Raw genomic sequence first — 25,716 nt, 5'->3', positions numbered from 1 at the left:
GCTTTTTAACAAAATACATATAAATTTTAGGTAAAATTGTTAAAAAGTCGGAATTTTGCCTGAAATTTGTTAAAACTAGTTTTGTTTATAAAATTATCGATTTATATTGCATTTTATACTGAATTAGAAGCATGAATCACAAGTTTTCACATTTTACATGAAATTTGTACAACTGAAATTGCTTATAAATATGGAGATATTTTTAATTGTGTTTCAAAAACACATATTATTTATTATTTACAAACTTACTTAACCTTCTCCTAGTGGAAAATTGTCCAAGGAATCCGAAAATGCATTCCGTTTTCCGATTCAAAATCATGTTCATTGAGAAAATCATGACACTTTGAGAAGTTAAAAATGATGACTTTCATCAATATTTTCCTAACTATAGTTAACTAACTTTTTAAACTTTTCAAAATTTTTAGAACAGTTCTTCTTGAGGTACTTTGAATACTTTCTTACCATAGTCAGTATGATTCTAAACCTTTCCGTAAGTATTTTAATTGTACTCTTCATTTTGCTGAAAAATTGCGAACCTATCAAAGTCACCCCGGCTATCAAAGTCACCCCGTTTTACGGTACCAGATCATATTTTTATTGCAGACTCGTTCAAAAACATTGGATTTCTTTTGTATCCTCATTCACCAGGGGGGGGGGGGAATTCCTCACTGGTTGAGAAACATTGTTATAGGACCTATTAAAAAAAATCTCTGGTTTATTTTTTTAACCATTACAAGCCTTACCCGACAAACTTCGTTCTGCCTTTTTTTTTTTCGTTTGTTGACGTTTTAAACTTTTTTGCTTATTCAGCCTCCTGTGATCAAAATTTGTTTTTACGTAACTTTTCCCATACAATCTGCAGGTTTTCCGGAATCGGTTCCAGAGTGGCCAAATTAGTAACTTTTTGGCGTAAGAACCTTCCTTAAACTTATGCGAACCCAACGCAACAAAGAGAATCAAAAAAAAAATATGAGGATTTTGAAAATGACTTCGAAAACTTCAAAGAATATTTGAAAAAAATGAAGCCATCGCAAATATTACAAATCAAAACATCATTCCCCAAAATCTGTGGTAGCAATAGTCACGTGTTAATTCAACAATTAATTTCCCACCATACACGAATTAATTACTGAAACCACTACACACCTGACGCTGCCGTCCCCTTGCCCTCACTGTCTGTGGCGTTAAAACCTACCTTTCCGCTCGATTGCTTCGCGGAGTTTTGATTGATGACCAGGCCGGCGATGCCGTCGATGCCGAATGGGTTCCAAAATATCCGCGCTAACGATATGCAATAATTTTCGTTGATGAACCGTTGACCTTCCTTAGTTAGCACTTTGATCGATTGTATCACACAGAACGATTCGTTTCGCAGGAACACAAGAACTGCTTGAAACCACTCACTAATTATGTTGAATCACTACTCACTTTTTTGAGGGGCAATTCTTCTTATCACATTTGGCTTACATTTGCGTGCACCCTACTTCACAAAACCCATAATTTCAGGCGGTTACCACCGCAATCGATTCTCCGCCCGATGTCGACTTGCACAATCTCACTTAAATTCCAATTTCGCAAGCAGTTTTTTTTTTCTCGCTTCTTCTGAGCTCTTCAAAGCAATCGTACGAACGTTTGATAAGCGCCGATGGCCAGCTCTTCTACGCTCTTCTAGCGCTTGGTTAAACTCCGCACGGGCTTACCGCTCTGCATCATCCACGCACTTCAGGCAGGTCGTTTCGTGTAATGTACCGGAATCTACGCACGGTACCGACTCAGCATCCAGTAAATCCCTTCGATGTCCACTGCCAAATTCCCGGACTAAACACCGAAACTAGACGACGACGACCTTTCCCCGGCGGGAGCACTCATAAACCACGTCCGTACGCGTTACGAACCAGTCGCGAATGGCGCGCGCGATAAGGTATCCAACGGCGACGACGGTCGTCCAGGCCCGTCATCGAATGAACACCCGGGGTCTACCTTTTGTGGAGTCGGAGTCAGCAATAGCTAGGCTCAACGAGCGTCTAGCGTCTCGTATTACAGTGCAATCTCAGCTGAACGACGCTTTTTAATCGATGCAGTATCTACGCAAACACACGAGGTCGTAGTCAAACTAACCCTGTTTCACTGTACTCACACGTGAACTCCACCATCGACTGAAAGTTGGACGAAGAAACGGCCAGTCCACCGTTTGTTGACGCTGCTGACTCATTCAAATCAGCAAGCGAATGAATCGGCTTAGCGTGGAGTTGGAGTATAGTCATTGACGATGACGGTGCGATGATAAACGTGGCTTCGCGCGAATCACCACGTAAACGGGGGAAAAGAAGAAGCGTAGATTTGTAAACATTGCACAGAGCGTTGTGCTGGCGGAGCGAAGGAGATGATACAGAGTGGCAGAACGAGCCGTGAGGAATCGCTGGACAAGAAACGATACACCAGAACAGGTCTTGCATATTTGTCTGGTGACAACGATATGGTAATGGATGGAGTTTTGAGAGTGAGAGAAGATTCTACACAACAGGTGTGTACGAGATAAGTGGATTGTGCTATATGGTTAATGGACTTGCTACACACAAAGTTGTCACACGTTTTTTGCATACAGTGAAACATCTATTTAACCCACCAATTTTTCTTTTATACCACTTTTTTTACTTCTTCTGACTTATTTTATTTTGATTTGATATTAATCGGGAAAATGTTTGTCAGCCGCGTAACTTTTTAGAAAGTAACTTTTTTTTGTAAATTGTACGGCCGATTCGTTAGCTTACTAAAAATTACGAAAGTGTTTTTTTTATTCATCAAAAAAGAAAAAAAGGGTTTTAACCGCTTCCATAATTCGGTTTTCAACTGTATAAATGTATTTTCATTTTTTTAAACAAAAGTGGTGTTAATTTTAAACTGCAAAAATAATTTTAAATTTTTTTATAAATTGGTATTACTCATGGGTAATAACATTTTCTGATTTTAGGATAGTTGGATGAGATTGTCCAATTTTAAATTCGGGTTTGTTTTTGAATATCTTCTCATTCTTATTTCCTATCAATATTGATCAAAAAATGCCTGATCAAATAATTATACTTCAAAAACAAGCTTGACGTTATTTTATTATTTCACAGAGCTATGTTGAAAAAAAATGTTAAAACTATTCTTTCGAGCAACATAGAAAATTTTCAACAGTTTAAAGTTTCCTTGTTAAAAATACTTTCATACAACAATTTTTAATATTTCTATAGGTAACATCGTGCTTAACCCTCTACTGCTCAATTTTTTTCGATTTTTTTTATTTTTCCCGTGTTCAGGAGGTCATTTTGAGCAACTTTTGTTCTACGAAAAAAGTTACTTACTCTTGTTTTATGTTTTTCTGGTTTTATTTTTAGTATTTTAATTTGCATTTATCTTGTTTAGTTTATGTTTGTTTTTGGTAGTATTTGGCCTATTCTACCACCTCCTATCATTACATTTTGCCCATCTATTTTTTTTTTTCATATTTTTACAGTCACTTTTTCAAATATTTGCTCGTTTTTTTTACATTTTATGCTATAGAATGGCACAATTATTATTTGAATTGTAAAAAAATGCGTAGAGGCATATCCCAAGTAACATTTTTTGTTGCGGATCCTTAAATGCAACTATTTCGTAACACCCAAAATGTGCTATCACAACATAGTTAGAACACTCGTGGTGCCCTAAAAAGCGCACGAAAATTTTGTGTTGGCAACATTTAGCCGCTTGTTTCAACTTTGTTACGACGAAGTTCCAGAAACAATTTGTTTGTCTAAATATGTCGGTAAAGTAGTTTGTTGTGTTGTCATGATGTTGCCGTTATGTTGTCGTTTAATTTGTGCGAAACAAAAAAAAACCTTTTTAGACAAAAAAAAACTAAAGTGCCCCGGTCGGGATTATGGACTGGTACCTTCAGATCTTCACACCTTGCCTCTACCACTGAGCCACGGATGAATTGATGAAAGGGTAAATGGTTGGGCTGAACTGTATCTAAGGATTTTTGATTTCTATATTATTCTTAGCACACAAATCCGGCTAAGTCACATGTTGCAACAATGGAACCAATAAGTTTTCAATATGTTTCGATTACAAAACGAAATGGATTGTTGCAAAATTGTTTTCAATTCGAAAGGTTTGCAACAATGCAACGTATTGTTGCTAAAAGGTCATTTTTATGTTTCTACAGCATAACAAAACAAAAACTGGACTTAGTCAAATTTATCATGTTGCCAAATGCTACTTGGGTACCCAAGTAACATTTTTTGTTGCGGATCCTTAAATGCAACTATTTCGTAACACCCAAAATGTGCTATCACAACATAGTTAGAACACTCGTGGTGCCCTAAAAAGCGCACGAAAATTTTGTGTTGGCAACATTTAGCCGCTTGTTTCAACTTTGTTACGACGAAGTTCCAGAAACAATTTGTTTGTCTAAATATGTCGGTAAAGTAGTTTGTTGTGTTGTCATGATGTTGCCGTTATGTTGTCGTTTAATTTGTGCGAAACAAAAAAAAACCTTTTTAGACAAAAAAAAAACTAAAGTGCCCCGGTCGGGATTATGGACTGATACCTTCAGATCTTCACACCTTGCCTCTACCACTGAGCCACGGATGAATTGATGAAAGGGTAAATGGTTGGGCTGAACTGTATCTAAGGATTTTTGATTTCTATATTATTCTTAGCACACAAATCCGGCTAAGTCACATGTTGCAACAATGGAACCAATAAGTTTTCAATATGTTTCGATTACAAAACGAAATGGATTGTTGCAAAATTGTTTTCAATTCGAAAGGTTTGCAACAATGCAACGTATTGTTGCTAAAAGGTCATTTTTATGTTTCTACAGCATAACAAAACAAAAACTGGACTTAGTCAAATTTATCATGTTGCCAAATGCTACTTGGGTAGTCTTGGAAATTACAAAAAATACTGCATACTTCTTTTCACCTAAAATATAGGAAAGGTTAGTAAACAATACAGCCAAAGTGACTCTTTAAAAATGACTTTTTTAAAACATTGTTAAAGTCATATAAATTGAAGGAATGGAATCAACCGAGTTACAATTTATTTTTTCTGTTTTTGTTAAATCGATTTTTTAAACGAAAAGAACTTTTGAGATTTTTTGATAAAGTGTACCGTTTCTGAATGACAGCCGTTTAAAAGTTTATTTTTAAAGAAAAACTTTCATTTTCGGTTTCAAAACCATAGGACCAATGTTTTCGTTCAAAAAAATCTTTAAAACGGCTGTACCTTACTCAAAAACGGTGCACTTTACCAAACAATCTTCTTTTCGATTACAATTTTTTTAATTAACAAAAAAATAATTTTATGATCACAGGGAAAAAAATCAAAAAATTAAAAAAATATGAATGCAAAAATTAAAATAAAAAAATTGCTTTCTTCGTAGAGAATTCCTCTACCGGGTATTTTTAACTGATGATATCTCGGGAAGTATTGGTCCTTTTATCAATGTTAAAAATTGAAACTTTTGCGAAATTTTCTGTTTTTTTCATTAAAAATAATTTCAAAATTTAAAAATATTAATAACTTTTGAAGAGGTTTTTAAAAAAATTAAGACCAAATTAGAAAAAAAATAAATAAATAAAACTATTAGAAAATGCAAATTATGCGATCAGGAGCAGTGTACCTTACTCAAAAACGGTGCACTTTACCAAACAATCTTCTTTTCGATTGCAATTTTTTTTTTTAATTAACAAAAAATAATTTTATGATCACAGGGAAAAAAACCAAAAAAATTATAAAAAGATATGAATGCAAAAACTAAAATAAAAAAATTGCTTTCTTCGTAGAGAATTGCTCAACCGGGTATTTTTAACTGATGATATCTCGGAAAGTATTGGTCCTTTTATCAATGTTAAAAATTGAAACTTTTGCGAAATTTTCTGTTTTTTTTCATTAAAAATAATTTCAAAAATAAAAAATCTTAATAACTTTTGAAGAGGTTTTTAAAAAAAATTAAGACCAAATTAGAAAAAAATAAATAAATAAAACCATTAGAAAATGCAAGAACTAGATTCTTGTGATAATGGTCAAAAGAATGTATTTTTTTTTTGCTTGTTAGCCGAGATTCACACATTCTATTTGCATTCTATTTCCGAAAAATAATCTTTCCTATTTCAATATGTCCAAAAGAATTGTTCGCCCTTTTACGACTAAGACAATACCAGCATTTGAAAAAGAGACAAATATAGAGATTATTTAATCTTGAACTTGAAAAAAAAATGAAACTATCAACGAAATCTAAAAAAATCTAATGAGACTGAATTATTTTCGAAACATTTTGAATATAAATTCAAAATCTACATTTGATACTGTTTTGAGTTTTTTTTTTTTTTTTTTTTTGCCCTCTATATATTACAAAACACTTTTCATGGAATTAATGTTTATTCTATCCAGCTCTATCAGCTGTAATTCGTTCCACATTTTCCAAATTTCATCGCTCCCGGAGTCGATATCCCGTGGCATAATGGACCGAGCTCCACACCGATTACATACACAAAGAAAAGCCCTGCATTGGCGCGCACACGTGTTTACCCCCGCAAAACCCGCGTTACTAATGCCGATTTAATGCTCTTGTAGTCACCACCTCATCAACCCCGGCATCGTCATCATTATCGTGGTTTGGGCATAAACACGACCAAATTGCTGCCACGGGTCGTTGGTACATCTACTAAGTCGCCGGTGGTGGCCAAAGAAAGCTCGCCCAAACGACAAGCATAAGCATAAATGAACCAACTCTGTGACGACTGCGTGTTTATACACTCGTGTCGGTGTGTGGTTGTTAATGTGAATGAAGTTGGTTTATGTTTTGGGTGGCAAACTAACGGGCATGAACGAATTCGGAGAATGCCAAATCGATCGATCGACGACTGGCCGCGGTGGCCACGCGAAGGGAAACAGCTGCTGGCCCCGGTAGTGTGGCACGGGTTGATTAGTTGCACTGTTAAAAAATTAATCATTTGAACTCAAGAGGAATTTCTCAACTATCTAACTGTTGAGTAGAATTGATTTTTTACAGTGTTAATTATATTGTATTTCGGACACATGGGCGCACACAGGAAGGCAAAATTATGTAATGGGACCGTAAGTCGGCACCGATTTGGTCAATGGACACAAAATAATACCGTTAATCAAGTTTTGTGAGGAAATTTGAAGGCAAAAAATGATCTTGCGACCACATGTCAACTTGTCTCTAGTGATAGCGCCCCAGACCTAGGTTTAAACAGAAACAGTGACTTTTGGGGAATGATTTAACGCGAAAGGTCAGCTAGGTAATTTAATAAACAAACTTTGGCTGAACTATAGAGGATGGTTTTCGGTTACATCTAATCCTACGGATGATGCCCTTTCTGGGGAAGTTGGTTCAGAGAGGCCCTTTGATCTTGTTGATCTGTTGACGCAAATACATTTTTGTCTAAAATATACAATATGAAACTGTCAAACCATTTGTTTTCACAATCCTGGATTTTTTGGTCCGCCCATTTTACACAAATGCACGAAGCAATCAAATTCTAAATCTTTAAATACATAATGGCAAGAAAGCATGATATAGACAATCTTGATGCAAAATAATAGTACCTTGTTGTCAATAATGTAGTGTTAAATAACGGGGGTTGTCTGTTGTTTATTGTTTATTATAGCCTTAAATCGGTTGTTGTTTAAATCAAGATAAATTTCCATGTCAATAAATTTAATAAAAGAGGCTTTTTTAGATCCAAAAAAAAAATATGTGTATTGCGCATCAGTGGACTTGACTAGTTTATTCTCATAATGAATGAAATTTTGTGGCAATTTCACAGCATCCAAATTGGACCATAAACAGTTTGTTACTTTATTTCTGGACTGAGCATGGCCCATTTGTGGTGAGCTCTTAAGGCCCGGCTGGAGTCCACTCAGAGATCGACGGGAATACCGTAGCTTTAGCCAATATTGGACCTTTTCAGCTCAAAGTTGTGACCGGCACAAAACTCAAAGTCACACCTTAAGTTACGAAGCTTCACAGTGTAAATGGGCGGGGAGAATCTGTGAAAAGTTTTAATTAAATTAAAATGCCTCTTGTTAGCTTCCGACATGTGACACCCTGAAGCCAGCCAGCGTGTAATACTGTCCACAAAGTTAATTTTATACATTTGGGCGAAGTGAAGCTTCTTTCGACCTATTCAGCATTTCTTTAAAGGACCGTCGACTAAAAAGGTAAACATTTGTAGGGTTACTCTAAAGATATCACCATAAATGGAATAAAACCTCGATGATAGTGATGTTTAACTGGAAACCCATGATGGTCGGGTATCGTCCACTTTAAAGTCCACAAGCAAAATTGGCACCCTACGGCGACTGTGGCCTCTAGTTTCTCTAGTCGGCCGGGGGGAGCATTGATTGGTGAATAGAGGTCAAGCAAATCAAATTAACTGAGGCACCCTTTCTCGGAATTATTTAACTTCACATTAGCATAATCGATTGACAAGCAAATTTGGATCGACAGCGCGGAGGACAACACAACGGGGGTTTGGGTGAATCAATTCGAAGCCAAGCTTTTAAGACAATTAATTTGTGGAATAGATATTTGGATTGGAAGTGGTAACGGTAGCATCATATTTCACCCACTTCGATAACATAACTTGGGCGGTTTATTGTGGGAGCTGGTTGGAAGTGAGACTTTCAGACAAATTATGGTTTGAACATTAGGCTATCACTTAATTAAGTACACAGAAAAAAAATGATGGTAATATTCATCAGGAAATGGTGACAGATTTGGTGGCAAAATAAATGATAAATTTTACCCCAGAAAATGATGAATTTTCATCAGTTTTTGATCAATATTCATCACGTTCACATTTTTGCACATTTTTTATGTAATATTACACAAATAAAGAGGTAATATTCAACCTACCAAATTTTCAACATTCCAAAATTCAACTTTTTTTTTCTGTGTAGACGACCTGTAAGCAGTTCTAATTGGGTTAATTTCAGATTAGTATTTGGCTGGCAAAACTGTTTAGATGATAAGTATCCTACACGAATGAGATCTTTTATGAAAGTTCATAACAAAGTGTGCGTGTTGTAAAATCATAAAATGTATTTCTATTATGAATAACGGTCAGATTTATTGAGTAAAACTCATAGCATGAGTGAAATCAGATAATTTTTAATTGGACAAATTTGTGTACATGTACAGGATATTATCATTCAAGTGATGTTAATGAACTTACCAACATTGTTCAGCTCATTCGTCTGATGTGAAAGCAACAGTGTAGTTTGTGTTTAGTTCAGTTTGGTCCCAGTTAAAATGATATCTCTTATTTGTGCAGTTATTTTTACATCAAATTTCCTTCAATATCAGGTATGAACTAAATCTTCTCAAATAGGTCATGTTTAGCTTACCTTAAGTATAAACAATATTATCAGGCTACCGTCACCATCGACTTCGATGAAGATTTAAGAGAGTGCGGAAATGGGTTGCCAATGCCAGATATGGATATGTCACAATTTAGCATTTTGCCTCAAGATGATGGATCTCTGCTGTTGAATGGAACGGTCACGATTAACAAGAGTTACAATGATCCCACCAGGGTAAGTTGATGAATTTTGCAATGAAACAAATTCTAAAAATTATGTATATTCAAGTGGAAAATGTACACCGAACGCTTGGAACAGGGCAAATGGAACCCCGGAATAGTTTCGCGTGACATCCCAAATCTGTGTCCAGTGTTGAAAATGCCTTCTGAACCATGGTACCAGTACACCAAACATTTGGAAAATGTGAACTGTCCCATCAAGGCGGGCGTAAGTGAAAATCACCTCCACATAATATCCAAATGAAAAACGTTTTGTTTCAATTGCAGTACGTAGAACGTTTGGACAACCTTAACATCGGAAACATGGCCGCCGTGTTTGACGTGCCGCCGCAGTTTATCGGAGAGTGGAAAGTCTACCATGAAATTTCCACTATTCGGAACGGATTTCCCGCTCGGGAGTGCTTCATGATACCGACCACTATTTCAGAAGTATAGGTAGCAGATGGAAGAAGGTACACCTTCAAAGAAATCTTTAAAACATATTTAAAGTAATGTGCACTGCAAATGCAACTTAATGGTAGCAAGAAAACATTTACCATGTTGATAATCTTTCAATAAATATATATAATTGCCCTTGTAACAAATAAACTAAAAAAGAAAAGGAGACAAAATTCCTAGAATATAGGAATTTTGTACTATTTTTTTTATTTCAGTGTACGATTTTTCCTCTTTTCTTTGACAAACTAGTCATGATCTGGGTGCTGAAAAGACAGAATGCGTAACGTGATTTTCGAAAGCTCCCCACTGCTCCCCACTAATACAACTGCACTACAGCTGTAAACATAAACAAAGTAGAAGGCTATGTTCAAGCTCAAGTGTGACATATTTTTTGCTGCTGAAGTGAATTATTATAAAACATTTTGGATCTGTTGATGTTGATGTTTTCGATGAAAAATTAAGTGCTTCGCACTTTTTTCTTCGTAGACTAAACGATGGGCGGCCAAAAGAGGCCTATTTTTGTTTTCCACGTGATGAAAAATTGTGTCAAAAGTGGGTGGAATTTCGTGAATCAGAAGAGCAACCGAATGGAAGTTCCGAGATTATGTATCTTTGATGTGTAATGATAATATCGGAGTAAGATTATCCAATATTATTTGGAAAGTACTATTCATAGTTATTGATAATTCGTCGCTAACATTTAAAAGAGCGTCATAAAATAGGTTTTGCGTGAGACATAGCGATTATAAAATTTAAGCGACGAATTATGCCAATCTCAATTTCAACCCTCTTATTAAGATGTTTTGACTTCGAATACCTCAATAGCCATCGATTTTTTTTTTATTCCTGACTAAATAAATTATAGATCGATCACAATACTTGCCACTTCTTGGTATAATTATGCGAACAGTAAATTGGTTCCGCATTGACAGTTCTAAATTGAGGCCGCTTTGCGGACAACTATTCTGCACCCAGGTCATGATGATAAAAAATATTTTCGTCTTTGATTCTGAAGAAAAGGGGAACAAAAACTTTAAAAAAAGGTAAAATTAAATTTTCCTGTTTGCCTAACGGTTTCAGTTTTTAACGTTGCAGACCAATAGATGCCGAGCTATTGTGGGTAAAATATGAAGGAAAATAGGAAAACACCTAGAAAGTTTATTGTTGTCCCACTTCTATTTTTAAAACTTAAAATTTAAGTTATAAATGGAAAAAATAATAAAAAATAACTAAAATTAACTCTTGGATACTTGTAACCAGCGATGGAATAATCATCATCAAAAGAAAATCATTGGACGTTCATCAAAAGAAAAAATCCGAAGGGAGCATGACTCTCCTCTCTCGCGCACGAAAGATCGGTAAAAGGAATCTAAAAAAAATCATCATCTTGATTATTCGGCGGAACATCTTTTTCACTACTACACTTGCAAGTGTAACGTCACATGTCGAATAACGACCTGTCACATTTTGTAGATGGGCAATGTGTGTAAACAAAGTGAAATAAATATTTTTTAGTGGTGCTGACAAGGAAATTCACAAAAAATCATCAGCAGATTGGTTTTCTTGAAGAATTTCGGGAGCGATTTTTTTTGCGTGATTTGCCTCCTCTCTCTTTAGCGGGTGAAAAAAGTTCGCTAGCGAAATTGATTTTTTTGTGATTATTCCATCCCTGGTTGTAACTTAAACATTTTACATTAAACTAGACAAAACAAAATTGACCTTTTTTTCGATTGCGAATATTGTTTTATCAACATATTTTATCAGAGAGGATAGCTCGAGTGATAAAACAAAAACTAAGAAAAATATTGGACAATTTCCACTAACTTGCACTTTGCACTAAATTATTGCTATCGATCGCACCAATGCAAATTGTCAAACTGGAATGGAAAAATTGAATTTTCATTAAAACAAAATCAAAGCCAGTCGAGGCTGCTCGCTTGTTTTGTAGCACAGTTTTAAAGTGCAAAAACCCAGTTTGGTGTTAAATGCCTAGTTTTCTAATTCTTGATGTCAAAATTGCGTGAGAAAAGTACGGGCAAAATTCAAATTACAGTTCCAGGAGAAGTTAAGAAAAATATATTTGTCATTTGTGGTTAAAATATTTACTCTGAATTTTAAGCAATATTTAATTTGTGAACATTAATGAACTATTGATTTGCTAGTTCTCAAAAAAAGAGTTTCGATAGATTTCTTGCTTTTCGCGAAGTACCGTCAGTAGGGGGACTTAAAGTGTGACAAGAATCTAGGAATTTATAAAAACCTTTTAAAAAAATCACTTTCATCCATTTTTTCTCTTTAGGACCTTTGGCACCCCACAATATTGGATATTTTATACCCAATCATTTTAATTAATTTAAGTCCTAAAATTTTTAGAATTGTTAAAAACTATGAAGTAATAAAAAAAGTTAAAAATCACTAACATTTTACACACGAAACAAGAAAATCACAATCCATAAACCACGTGCACCCAATTACCGAACAAACAATGTTACATCTTATGTTATTTGCTGGTTCATAGATATTTTGAGTTCCTTGTCACTACCCTAGTAACATTTTAGGCTTTAATTAGGCCATAGGTTGTATGAGGGTTTTCAGAACCATCATAAAACCTGTAAGTTTAGGCGTCACCCATAAATTAGGTCACGCAAAAATTTCTTATGAACACCTTGCTTTCAAAGCATTTATTTTTATCAAGCAAGAATTTGCAAAATATTGAAGTTCCAGCTGAAAAAAAAATGTGACTATATAATAAATTATAATGTGATACCGTCATCAGGGGTGACATTGGGTCTCGGGGGTGAGTTTGGGTTATACAAAAAAGCAGAAATTTGTATGACCCAAGCTCACCCCCCAGACCCAATGTCACCCCTGATGACGGAACTTCTAAATAATAGTAAGCAAACAATTTTAGAAAAGAGGATTTAATTTAATTGTGTTCATTTCGAATTAATATTATGCAATAATTTTTAAAAAAAACCTAGCTTGACGTCACAGTCTCGGATTGCATTCTGTGCCAAAAGCTTGAAGTAACTCCCCCCCCCCCCCCCTAAGAGCGTACGTACTTTATGGATGACGCCTTAGACTGGTTGCAACGCGAAGTTTTATAATTGTTTCAAATTGCGAGCAGTTTTAAATTTTTAAAACTGGCGGAAATGAAACTAGAACACGGTGCTCGCAACGCGCTGATCTAAATGTTGTTTCAAAAAAATGCTTTTAATTGTGTGCGTATGATTATTAACACAGCATCATAGTGTGTGTGTGTGTGTTAGAATACGTGGATATCTCTATATATCCGATTTTTTTTGAAACTGAGTTCTATTCCAGTTCCAAATCGTCTCACGTTTGAAACAAACTCGTCGAGCAGTTTTATTCCGGTTTCAAAATACTGCTCGAAAAATAAAACTGCAACTCCGCGTTGCGGGTGGTCTGTTTCAGTTCTATTTGAAAAATGAAACAGCTAGAACAAAGTAGAGCCGCGTTGCAACCAGTCTTAGGGTATTTATTTTTTCATTTTCCGGACCTCTTAAGATTTAAACAAAAACAAAGAAAATTTGGCAATAAAAAACCTGCATAAATAAAGACAATTTCATTTGAAGTATTGCAACATGACTAAGCCGCCAACCAGCTAAAAAGCTCTATTAGAAACAATGATAAAAACTCATGAACAATTTTCACCATGTTCACTAAATAGTTAATTTTAAACAACATAAAGTGCTCAACATTTATTTACATGGCACCAGACTTACTCACAATTTGAAAATGTTCCTTCTTTTCCTCCCAAACCAATGTCGTCGAAGCTTCGATCGACGTGTACCAGTCCGTAATTGAAACAGGAAATTGTCGTTCAACGTTCTCAACGACCAGCAGCAACAGTCGGTCGAGGTATAGTCGGTAAATGTGCCACCAGTGGCAAAATGTGTCTTTCCTGTCTGCTTTCCATCCAGCGTGGCCCAGGTCAACCGACTAGCCTCGTGACCAACAGATTTAAAGGCACATTTCCATACTTACATTGGTTGGTCGTCTCGACGGAGGGGCTTGGAAGTCATTGGGTCGAACTTTCTGACTTTACACTATTGCAGAAAATTCAAATAGTTTGCCAAATTCCTCTATGAATAAATTTCCAGTAAAGTGGCTCCACCCGAATAAATCGGCTTGAATTCTGCATTCATTTCGAGCACACAGAACCAAAAGAATCTCCCAGAGCCGCCGGGGTGGCGGGGTGTCGTCCAAAGACCACCAGTTGACAGCGGAATTGCCTCCGGATGGCATTCCGTGCCAAAAGCTTGGAGTCAAGGGGGGGAGGGTGTCGATGGCAGTGACATTCGCTTTCGAGCAGGAAACGACAACGCCAAACCCCGGGAATGCTCTAACCATGTGCCATGACTGGGCCAAAGAACACACACACATCGGGTGAGAGTAGTTGGGGGAGGACGAACAAAAAATAAAAGCTATTTGTCGACGACAACGGACGACTCACGGGCTTTGTGAGCACAATTTGTGGGTCCAGAATAAATTTCGATGACAGTGAAATGTACTTTAAATATTTTGGTGAACTGATGTCAAAGGGAAGTATTTTTTAGAAAGTAAGTAAGGGACACAAAAATTCATCAGAAATTCATTTTTATAGATTCTATTTGTATTTGTATACCTGTATGGACGAATTAATTTTGCAAAATGGCTTCTTTGTTTAAGGTAAATCAGAAAATACAAAAATAAAATTTCAAAATAGCTGTTGACAGTAATTTAAAACGTAGTTAATATCAGACAAAATAAAGTTCCAACTACTATCTTAGAGAACCCTGATCCAACATGTGACTACCATCTTCTTAAACGATTCAATTTCGTAATTAGCTCTCTAATTATCGAGAAGGTGATTACGATTGGAACCTTTCTCTCTCCATTGATTCCACCAGAAACCTCAGCCAAGTAGCTCGTCGTCGTCTTGAACTCACATTGTTTTAAAATTCTTTCAACGTGCATTGGCCAGGCAGCACTAGGCAGCACAGGGCAGCACACTCCTTATTGGATTTCCTCGAACTGGCAAACGTGGCCAAAACGTCTCAGCAGTGGAATGTATAACCCAAAAGGTTTCCGTGTCCGAAGCCGTGAGACAATTGAAATTCTGGACAGAATCTTCGACTGACGGGGCGGTAAGCTCAGCGAGGAAAGCTAAAATTATACCAGAAGCACGTTTTCGTTGGAATGATATTTTATCATTCTGTATGCAAATGAAGACGAAAAAGTGGAAAAATGTCCCAGAAGATTCTCACGAATAAAGCTCATATTTTATGGGACAAAATCACTTCGGGTGACCGAGCAGTTTACGGTTGAGATAATCCCTTGTTACACATTAAGTTACACCCGTGATCCTTATCCATCACCGTGCAATTAAAGAAGCTTAAGCCAATTAAAGCAAAAAAATCAAATTATTCGCTCTACAGCATTGCCTTGGCGTTCTCGATTGCGAGATTCCTACTCGAAACTAGGTGTTCGAAGGCTTGATTGTTGAGGCAATTGCAAACCTCTTTTTACACCTTAGCTTCCATCCACCTCGGGATTCGAACTGACGACCTTTGGATTGTTAGTCCAACTGCCTACCAGCGACTCCACCGTGACAGGACCCAGGGAGACGACTCCTACACCTGGACTGAGCTAACGACCTAACCTTTTTAGGTTAGTCCGGGGCCAACATTTACTTCCCTTCCGACGGAAGGCGTGATCAGACAAATCTCGTCTCGAAAAATGCCACCGGGACCGTCTGGGATCGAACCCAGGCCGACTGGGTGAGAGGCAATCACGCTTACCCCTACACCACGGTCCCGGCCAATTAAAGCCCAAACATCAATTAAGAGACGACAACAACGTGGCCCCCGAAAGAGTGGTGTAATCCGCTTGAATGGATCCAATTAGAATGCAATTTGTTTGCTCGGCAAATGCCGCCGTTTGATCCCGAAGCTGGCTGGGTGGCCGGCCGGACAAACTTTGAAAGCCACGTTATCCGCCGCACACACACACGTGAATGCTCCATCCTCTCGAATTGATCTGAAATACCGTCGGTTCGTGGAAGGAGGGACGTATTATTTTGCTCAACTTTGTATAGGCTGTTACAGGTGGTTTTGAATGACTTAATTATATAATTGAAGCTCATCATTTGTCATGTTTCATTTAAAAAGTTTTCAATAGAAAACAGAATTGTCAAGTTGACCATATTTTTTAATGTTTCCATATAAAGAAATACGAAAAAAGTAAATTCTGACGCAAACCCGCTTTGATGATCCTAACGTTTGTCACTACCACGCTCTTCCGCGTTTCTTCTCTCTTTCGGTCTCTCTCACTTTGTTGGGCTAGTACAATCCAGGCTCGATTATCCGATATTTTGTATGGGACTTGTATAATCAAATCGGTGGAGTCGCTGGTAGGCAGTTGGACTCACAATCCAAAGGTCGTCAGTTTGAATCCCGGGGTGGATGGAAGCTAAGGTGTAAAAAGAGGTTTGCAATTGCCTCAACAATCAAGCCTTCGAACACCTAGTTTCGAGTAGGAATCTCGCAATCGAGAACGCCAAGGCAATGCTGTAGAGCGAATAATTTGATTTGATTTTTTATTTCAAATACTCCCTGAAGCTATGCGGGTATGATCAGCGGTAAAAAACCACCGACCTCTTGCTTGTTATGGCGGTAGACTCACTGGTCTTAACTCCAAGGAGTTCTCGGATGACTCAAAACATCCCAATAAGTTGTTACAACATTGCACTGTAGCCTTCCCCGGGCAGAAAGTTGCATCTTGGAAAAATCTACCCATGTTCGTAAAAACACGAACAAGTCAAGTTCACCCCAGGGTATGGTTAAGAGATAACCGAACATGGCCACGAACATAAATTGTTCGAGGCGTATCTGCGAAAAATCTTGTTGAGTTTATTTGACCAACAATGCCACATCAAGTTGAGTTTATAGTAGCAAACAACTGAAATCTTCCAAAAATCATATCAAGTTCATAAAGTAGATTTTGATCCCAAAAATAATTTTATTGGTTTTTAATGCACCCCGCCACAATTCAGACACCCCCCCCCCCCCTTCTTCCTCTTCACAAATATGAGTAATATTGCAGGAATATACGCACCTACATCAAAACAAGATTTTTCAAAGTTGAAAAATTATTTTACTTTAAAAACTCATTAAAAAAATTGTGGAGAAAGCGTTGAATTGCCAAAATGTCACAATAATTTTCCAAATCACGAAAAATTCCATATTCCATTTTTTTAAATTAAAAATAAAAGTTTATGAAAATATTCCTAAAATTGCATAAGTCCAAAAATCCAAAGCAAAATTTCAAAAAGCCTGGTAATGTTTCTTATCAAAATAATTTTTCAAAATGTTGAAAAATATTCAACTGGCTGAGAGCAAAAATTTCGCAAAGTCCTGAAAATCTAATAAATTCTACCAAAAATCTTGTCGTGATACGGATCCCGTAAATTTTCTAAGTGCCGGAACGATTTTTGTAGGGGGTATATCAATAATTATTAAAAACCGACTTTCGAATTTCAAAATTTCAATGAAGACGTTTTGTTAGGGACATTATCTTAGGAACAAACTGAGGTTTTTGCAAAAATCGGACGAAAATTTCCTGTAATTTCGACGAATTTTCCGAAATTTTGGTTCAAAGCAAAAATAAACATCAAAATATTTTATCATGTTTCCAAATTCCCAAAAAAATTCTAAGTCCCAATTTTTTTTCGGTTTCCTCATCTCGAAAAATTTCTAAGTGTTGAAAATATTTTACTAGCCGAAAGCCAAAATTTTGCTAAGTCCAAAAAATCAAATAAATTCTACCAAAAATCTTGTCGTGATACGGATCCCGTAAATTTTCTAAGTGCCGGAACGATTTTTGTAGGGGGTATATCAATAATTATTAAAAACCAACTTTCGAATTTCAAAATTTCAATGAAGACGTTTTGTTAGGGACATTATTTTAGGAACAAACTGATGTTTTTGTAAAAATCGGACAAAAATTTCCTGTAATTTCGACGATTTTTCCGAAATTTTGGTTCAAAGCAAAAATAAACATCAAAATAATTTATCATGTTTCCAAACTCCCAAAAATTTTCTAAGTCCCAAATTTTTTTTTCAGTTTCCTGTTCTCGAAAAATTTTTAAGTGTTGAAAATATTTTACTGGCCGAAAGCCAAAATTTTGTTAAGTCCAAAAAATCAAATAAATTCTACCAAAAATCTTGTCGTGATACGGATCCCGTAAATTTTCTAAGTGCCGGAACGATTTTTGTAGGGGGTATATCAATAATTATTAAAAACCAACTTTCGAATTTCAAAATTTCAATGAAGACGTTTTGTTAGGGACATTATTTTAGGAACAAACTGATGTTTTTGTAAAAATCGGACAAAAATTTCCTGTAATTTCGTCGATTTTTCCGAAATTTTGGTTCAAAGCAAAAATAAACATCAAAATAATTTATCATGTTTCCAAACTCCCGAAAATTTTCTAAGTCCCAAAAAAATGCTTTTTCTGTAAAAAGTAAAGAATTAAAAAATATACGCAAAAATTTCAAAGTCCAGCATAAATAAAATCAAACTTTAAAATATCAGCTCATGAAAATTATTCCTTAGTGTCGGAAATTGAAAATTATGTCAGTGACTGCTAATTTTTCTAAGTCCAGCATAAATTTGAAATAAAGTCAAAATAATCATTTCATGATGTTGATGTAGAATTTTGGAAAAAATAAAATTTTCGAAATTTTTGCTAAGTCCAAAAAAACTACCACTAACACCTCAATATCAACTGTAGATAATGCAGTATGATCATGGAATATACTTTCCATGATACGCAGTCGGTTTCAAAAGTCGTCATAACTCGAGGAGTTTACAGCAAGATGCGAATAAACAAGCCAAGATAGTTCGAAGTTATATCCACCAACTCACTTTCCGCCCGGGTCCATACTCACTGAGGCAGTCTAGGTAGGATCCGGTTTCAAAATCTTGAAGTTTCGACTTGTTTCTATGGTATGCCTCTTGCACAAACGGTTCAAACGGATATAAACAAGAGAAGTCATGTTTCAATCATGCTAAGACATATCAGAACTCATAGTTTTTGCTGATACGCGTCGAATGATGTGAAGATGATCGAAATCCATAATAAAATACCCGATCAGAAAATTACATCTTACGGTAAACTTGTCATGTTGCCAAAAACATGAAGATGACATGTTTCCAGAACGCTTGACTTAAGAGATGTAGAAACATAAAATGTAACATGAGTTACTCTACGGAATATCAAAAAAATATCAAACCAAGTTGACATTTTGAACTTCAAAATATCATGTCATGGTACCGAAAAATATCATCCAGGAACATGAAATAATCATGGCCAATTCTGCTTTTTCCTGAAAAAATTGGTGCGAAAAAATATCATCCAGAAACATAAAAAAATCAAGACAGGTTCAAGTTTTTGCCTGAAAAAAACTGTTCGTAAAAATATCATCCAGAAACATTAATGTATCATGAAAAGTTGTGATTTGTGAAGAAATCTTACAAATCCATAATTCGCAACTTCCCATGATACATTTTTATTTTCAGATGGTATTTTTCGACAGAAAACTTAAAAGGGCTTATTTTTTAAGTAAAAGTGCATCGCGCTATCTGAACTGAGTACACCCTTACTAAAAAACATGATTTTCTGAGTTCAATAAGTATAATTTTATGTAAATAAGTTAGACTCTAGTACATTTATATATTTTCAGAAAAAAACACCAATATATCACTTGTTTTCATAGTTCTTTTATGTTTTCAGATGACAGTTTTTGACATGAAAAAAACTTCTTCTGACTATTTTTTTGTAAACAGTGCATTGGGCTTACACCCTTACCAAAATCATGATTTTCTGAGTTCAATATCCCACTTTTCATACGATTTTTTGAGTTCAGGTACTACAACCATAAAAATGGGTAATCATTTTTTTTCTGTGTACTGAAAGTCAACAATATTTTTAAATGTAAAAAATATTTAAAGAGGTTCATTAAATATTTAAATAAAATTACACTTAATAGTAGTTGTTCGGTAACTGGGCGTTATTTAACTGGGCTGCTTTTTAACTGGCCGTTCGATAACTGGGCTGTAGCCCAGTTAAAAAGCAGACAAACGTCAAAAAATCAAAACAAACCAAAATGACCGAGGGGTTAATGGATGCAAAAATCATATTCAATAAATAATAAAACTTTTTTCAAACTTTTGTATAATTTCAAGTTACAATTAAAGAAACATGAAAAGTAAGCATTGTAAATAAATTTGAATAACTTTTATTTTTATATTTCATCTGGAAAATATTATGCATCGGTGGTCCCCTCGTTATTTTTTGTTCAGCCCAGTTAACGAGCAACATTCGGTGACTGGACTACGTTCTCAGCCCAGTTACCGAACAACTACTGTATTTGATATTGCAAGTTATATAGATCATCAGTTTTTCAATGTAATATAAACAACTTTTTGTTGGAAAAAGTTACATTGACTTTAACATAATCTACTTCTAAAAAAATCTATTTATAAACATAAAAACGATTCATGCCCAAATTCTTTAAAACACTGAAATAATAAAAGCAAATCAAATATTGAAGAAAGGTGATGTTCTTGCTTCAGTTGATTTATTCGCTCAAAACCAAAATCTTTCTTTGAATTAAACAGGTACTCCTCATCTCAGTTTAGGACAACTACTATACCAATATAATACTGCAACAAAGTGAAATTAAAAAAATCTCTTTACGAGAACGTCTTTAAAAAATATTAAAACAATAATTCGCACAAAATATTCTAGTGACTTCCCAGAAAATGATTTTCGAAGCCATCTGTGATCAATACATCTTGGTGTTTAAATTCAATTAATATAAACTTTATGACTACATTGATTTAGTTTAAAAAAAAATGTATATTCGCAAGAGTAACAAAATGAAGTTCGAACAGTGATAGGTTCACTTTAAAATAATATTTTTCGTACATACCTGGTTAATCCTCTTCAAATCCATCCAACCAAAGCACGATTGCATCGCAGCTAATTTGCCTAATAAAACAAAACGCCAGATGCTGAATGTCCCGAAACATGCCCAGGTTGTGGTCCTGTTAAAGAAAACAAAACACAAAGTATCAATTCTCAAACAGAATGTCCAGAGTTTTTTTTATCAAATAATTTGACATGATATTATAAAAAAAAATAGAAAAGGAAAGCAAATAATACTTATCTGAGTCAAACAATCGTTGAAATACTTCTTCCTACTAAGTATTTAGAACCAGCATGTACCATCGACTCAGATGGACTCCACTCTCCACCTTCACCTGGAAACTGCTCGCGAGTCGCCCAATAGATTACCTCCTCCGAAATAACCAGAGAAAGGTTCTTCCTTCTGTCACGGACACCCCTAAAGGATAGAAGCAATGTCACATTGTCACGTCCCTGTCCCTGCCACACACTCACAACAATCAATTAAAAACGTAAACAAACCCCAAAACACAGTCACATGAACAATCGCAGGCCGCAGCCAGCACCAACGCGGATTTGTCAGTTTTTCTCTCGCTCACCCCCTCCGGAAACACCAAGAAAGTTTCATCCAGTTGTAATCACCCGTTCACCAAGTCAAACGTAAACAAACACACACGCACACAATCGCGCATTCGCGAAAACAATGTTCCCCCACAAACCAGGATTCCAATCACGCGACACCAAAACCAAAACAAACTTAACCAGCTGTGTTTTCCTTCACCGAGAAGTCCCGTGTCCTGTCAAATCCGCCGAAATCGTTCCGGCGTTGATCCGTGTCAAGACAGCACCTGCAGGAGGAGGAGGAGGAAGGAGGCCAAGTGACATTGAGGGCAAAAGGATTCCTCTTCTGGGGACAGCTGCTTGGCCTGAACATTCCTTGCATCCGCCAACACTGAGCGGAACTTTTTCTTCGCCCCCAGCCACCAAAACAGAAGCAATCACTTAACCACAATATATCGCGGCTCCCGAACGCCACGGAACGAACGAACACACACTCCCTCGGCCACAGAACGTACTCACAACCCGCGGCGATTCGCGGACTACAATTTATCCGCGGAAAACTACTGCGCGAAAACGTAAACAAACCAGCCCGCCACGAACGCAAAAGCTGTCTGTCTGCCGATTGCCGATTCCTGTCACGACATGTCTCGCGCGTTGCGTGCGAGCAGTGAACGAAAGAAGAGAGAAGAGAGAGTGAGCGAGCGCGTGGGCTCATTTTTGCGCTTTGCGATGAAATTTTATGTGCGTTAAAATACTTTTTAATGTGACTAATTTAACTAGTGTATTTAAAGTAAATTAAAGTGAAAAAAAACTCACTAAAAATTTCCATTAACAAAAGTGGCATTTTGTGGAGGAGTGAAAATTTTGCTAAGTCCAACGAAAACATGATGGAAAATAATTGTATCATCTCATGATTGACAGGTCGATATTTTTTCTGAGTCCCAAAATAATTGGACATTGGAAATTTTGCTAAGTCCAGCGAAAACAAGATAAAACTAGAAAATATCATCTCATGATGAAGAGGTCGATTTTTTCTAAGTCCCAAAATAATTTGGCTTTCGAAATTTTTCTAAGTCCAGCGAAAACTTGATTAAACATCAAAATATCATCTCATGATAGACGGGTCGAAATTTTTTCAAAGTCCCAAATAAATTAATTTTCGAAATTCTGCTAAGTCCAAAAATATCAAATAGAAATGAAAATAAAACATTTGATGATACACTGTCTAGGAACATAAAAAGTATCATGAATTTCGGCGGCAAATTTTTTAGTTTTTGGAACAAACAAAAATCATGCCATGTTCACAAAAACAGTCCATGATATTTTTAAGTTCATCCTAAGATGCGACTTTCTGCCCGGGTAGAGATTTTATGAATGATTTAAAAAATAGCGAAAATACGATTTTTTGTACATTTTTACCCAAAATGCTCAAACTTCAACAGCTTGTAACTTTTGAACCCCGGGGTTTTGAGAGTTGGTCCAGAAGACTTTTTTTATTTCTTGGCGAGATCTTTCGAAAAAAGTTGGCCCCGTTCGTGTACATCCTTGGACCAGCTCCCATACAAATTTGCCAATTCTCCTTTCATGCATTTTTGGTTTGACTCAAACCTTGTAGGCCAAAGAAGCCATTTTATATTTTGTGGCTCACCCGTACAAGACTCCATACAATTTTGGCAGCAGTCCATACAAAAATGGTATGTGTGTATTCGAAAATATGAATCTTTTGAGGAGTTTTCTGAACGATTTGTTGTCTTGGGCAGAGTTGTAGTTTGTAATGAGGACTTTAAAAAATAGCTTTACAGGAAAACGTAAAAAATCCGTTTTTTTCAAATTAACAACTTTGGGTATTTTTTTGCGGCCGAGTCAAATAAAAACTGATTAAAGATTTTTGAAAAAATAACATATTTTTTACTCAAAATATTTGAAATTAATTTTAAAATTAAAAAAGTACCTTAGTTTTTCTTTTTTGGTAAAATGCGCTGTTCTAGAGATAAAGCCATTTAAAGTATAGTTCTCATTTGAAAAATCAGCTTTTCGATTTAAAAAATGTAAATCTAAAAAATATTCTAAGTAATCGAATTGAATACTGAAAGAAAATTGTTGGAAAATTGGTGTTAAATTTTAATAAATCTCACTCAAACTGTTTCAAATTGTTTTTGTGCCAAAATAATTTGCACATAGCAAAAATGCAACATAACGCCCTTTTAAAATGTCAGTATTCAATAAAAAAAAATCTTTTTTGAATTGTATTTAAATTTTTGTTTTGTTTTCATTTAATTGTATTTAAATTTTTGTATCAAAAAATTAAAAAAAAATGTTCAATTTTTATTGGATTATTATTAATTAATCAATAATCAATAGTGGACCATTTGTTGTTTGAGATATTGCCACTAGATAATGGGAGCTGTTTAGGTGAGACTTGAAAAACATCAATATTCCAATAATCCACTGTAATTCAGCAACCACATGCCCAACCTTCGATGCTTCTTTGACTAATTTTTAGGAAATTTTCTGAACTTTGCGATAGAAAAAAATTCTCAGAAATGAACATACATGAACACTATTTTTTCAAATTAAAAAAACTGCTTTTGCCTTCCTCAATGAGGATAATCACTCAAGAAATGAACTTCTAAAATAACAAATGAACTTCTCCCAGATATATTTTCAAAATAACTCAGCTTTCGTCAGAACCGAACCTACTCAGAAATGAGTACCGTAAATTGGGGTCAATTGGGACACATGGGGCGAATTGGGACAGCAGTTTAACCATGTTGTATGCAAAATATTGTGATTTTTCTGGTTGGTTTCGGTTAGAACAGACTCACACCAACAAAATGTGCACATCCATTTCCAAATTTAAAAGCTTTAAGTGCTCTAAAAACTGCTGTCCCTATTCAGACTGTAGTCCCGATTCACCCCAGATTACGGTAATTGGAACAACTGTCAGATTTGAGTGAATTTCACTCAGATCTGGGTTAAAAGTTTTCGTTGAATTCTGAGTGAAATTTACTCAAATCTGACAGATGTCCCATTTACTCATTTCTGAGTAGTTTCGGGTTTGAGTCATTTAGAACGAGAGTGTACATTAGGGTGCCCAGAAAAAATGACCCCCTGCTCCACAACGGTTTTTGGGTTATTTTAAGTATCTGTGCAAATTTTAAGCGAAATTGGTTGAGATTAACCCATTGATACCCGAGCCTGAAGTTGGTGAAAAAAATGTTTTTCATGCAAAAATGACTTTTTTAAATCGCTAATAACTTTTCAGGATTAAGTTTTACAGCTTTGGTATGTTCTACAAAGTTGTAGAGCATTAAATTTTCAATGAGAATCTCACTTTTGGGAATATTTGGATGGAAGTAGCGCACCGTGCAGACCAAACCGTAAGAAAATTGGGTTTTCCATACATTTTTTTCGATTTTTCCCATACAAACTTCACCTTCGAGTATCTATGGGTAAATGTTGACCGATTTTGCTCATATTTGGCCCAGAGTCCTAAAATAGGTCAAGGAATAATATTCAGCTTGTGGAGCGAAGTTTCGAGAAAAAGTCTCATATTTTGGGCACCCTAGTGTACATTCACGTATTCAATGGTTGATGCACGAAGTGATTTGTTTACCTTTTTTTTAGTACCCTCCGCAAACGTCAAACCGTCCGGGAGCGATCCGGAAACGAACCGGCCGCAATTTGTATTGATTTGACGTTTGCTGAGGGTGCCGAAAAGTTTGGTTATGTTCTACTTGCAAAAGACAATATTCAATCAAATTTTGAGCAAATGTCTGTGTGTGTGCATGGAGCAGGGCTTGCGAAATTTTGACTTTGTTTGTGATAGCTGACAGAATATTCCAATCGTCTTCACCTCGACAACTTGATTTTTACATTCTACTTTCGTTCGTTTCACACACAAAGGAATGAGTGCTAGGCAAAGTCACTCACACAATCATTGGCTTCCCTCCAGGAGAAAAATCGCTTAGAGAGCGGTCGTTTGACATTCTACCGAGATTCCGATCATCTCTCCTATGATAGCAATCATATGATTTCTGTCACCACGCAGCATACACTAGGAAGAGAGAGACAAAAACGAGAGAAAGCGAAAGAGCACGTTGTCTCGTTCGGGCGGCTGCTTGAGTGGTGCTCATTTTT

At 35.9% G+C, this 25,716-nt stretch overlaps 3 protein-coding genes across 4 annotated transcripts in view; 2 read left to right on the top strand and 1 right to left on the bottom strand.

Annotated features, from left to right (window-relative positions):
* The window catches only part of LOC120416773 (uncharacterized), a 79,320-nt gene extending 77,380 nt beyond the window's left edge, over positions 1-1,940 (bottom strand). The window contains exon 1 of one of the 2 annotated variants that reach the window (XM_039578635.2): positions 1,196-1,940. The gene's annotated coding sequence lies outside the window, so the exon portion shown is untranslated. The remainder of the gene's footprint in view (positions 1-1,195) is intronic. The other variant, XM_052707997.1, reaches the window with a different exon arrangement.
* Positions 1-25,716, top strand: part of LOC120430668 (trissin receptor-like) — a 429,039-nt gene that overhangs the window by 250,450 nt on the left and 152,873 nt on the right. The gene's annotated exons all lie outside the window — the stretch shown is intronic.
* On the top strand, positions 9,250-10,048 carry LOC120416764 (uncharacterized). Its single transcript, XM_039578610.1, has 4 exons — positions 9,250-9,367; positions 9,433-9,597; positions 9,652-9,810; positions 9,870-10,048. The coding sequence occupies exons 1-4, from the start codon at positions 9,314-9,316 to the stop codon at positions 10,035-10,037; spliced, it is 546 nt and encodes a 181-aa protein (XP_039434544.1). The 5' UTR covers positions 9,250-9,313; the 3' UTR covers positions 10,038-10,048.

This window comes from Culex pipiens, chromosome 2 (assembly GCF_016801865.2).
Source record: "Culex pipiens pallens isolate TS chromosome 2, TS_CPP_V2, whole genome shotgun sequence".
NCBI lineage: Eukaryota > Metazoa > Arthropoda > Insecta > Diptera > Culicidae > Culex > Culex pipiens.
This window is presented reverse-complemented; position numbering and strand designations above follow the sequence as displayed.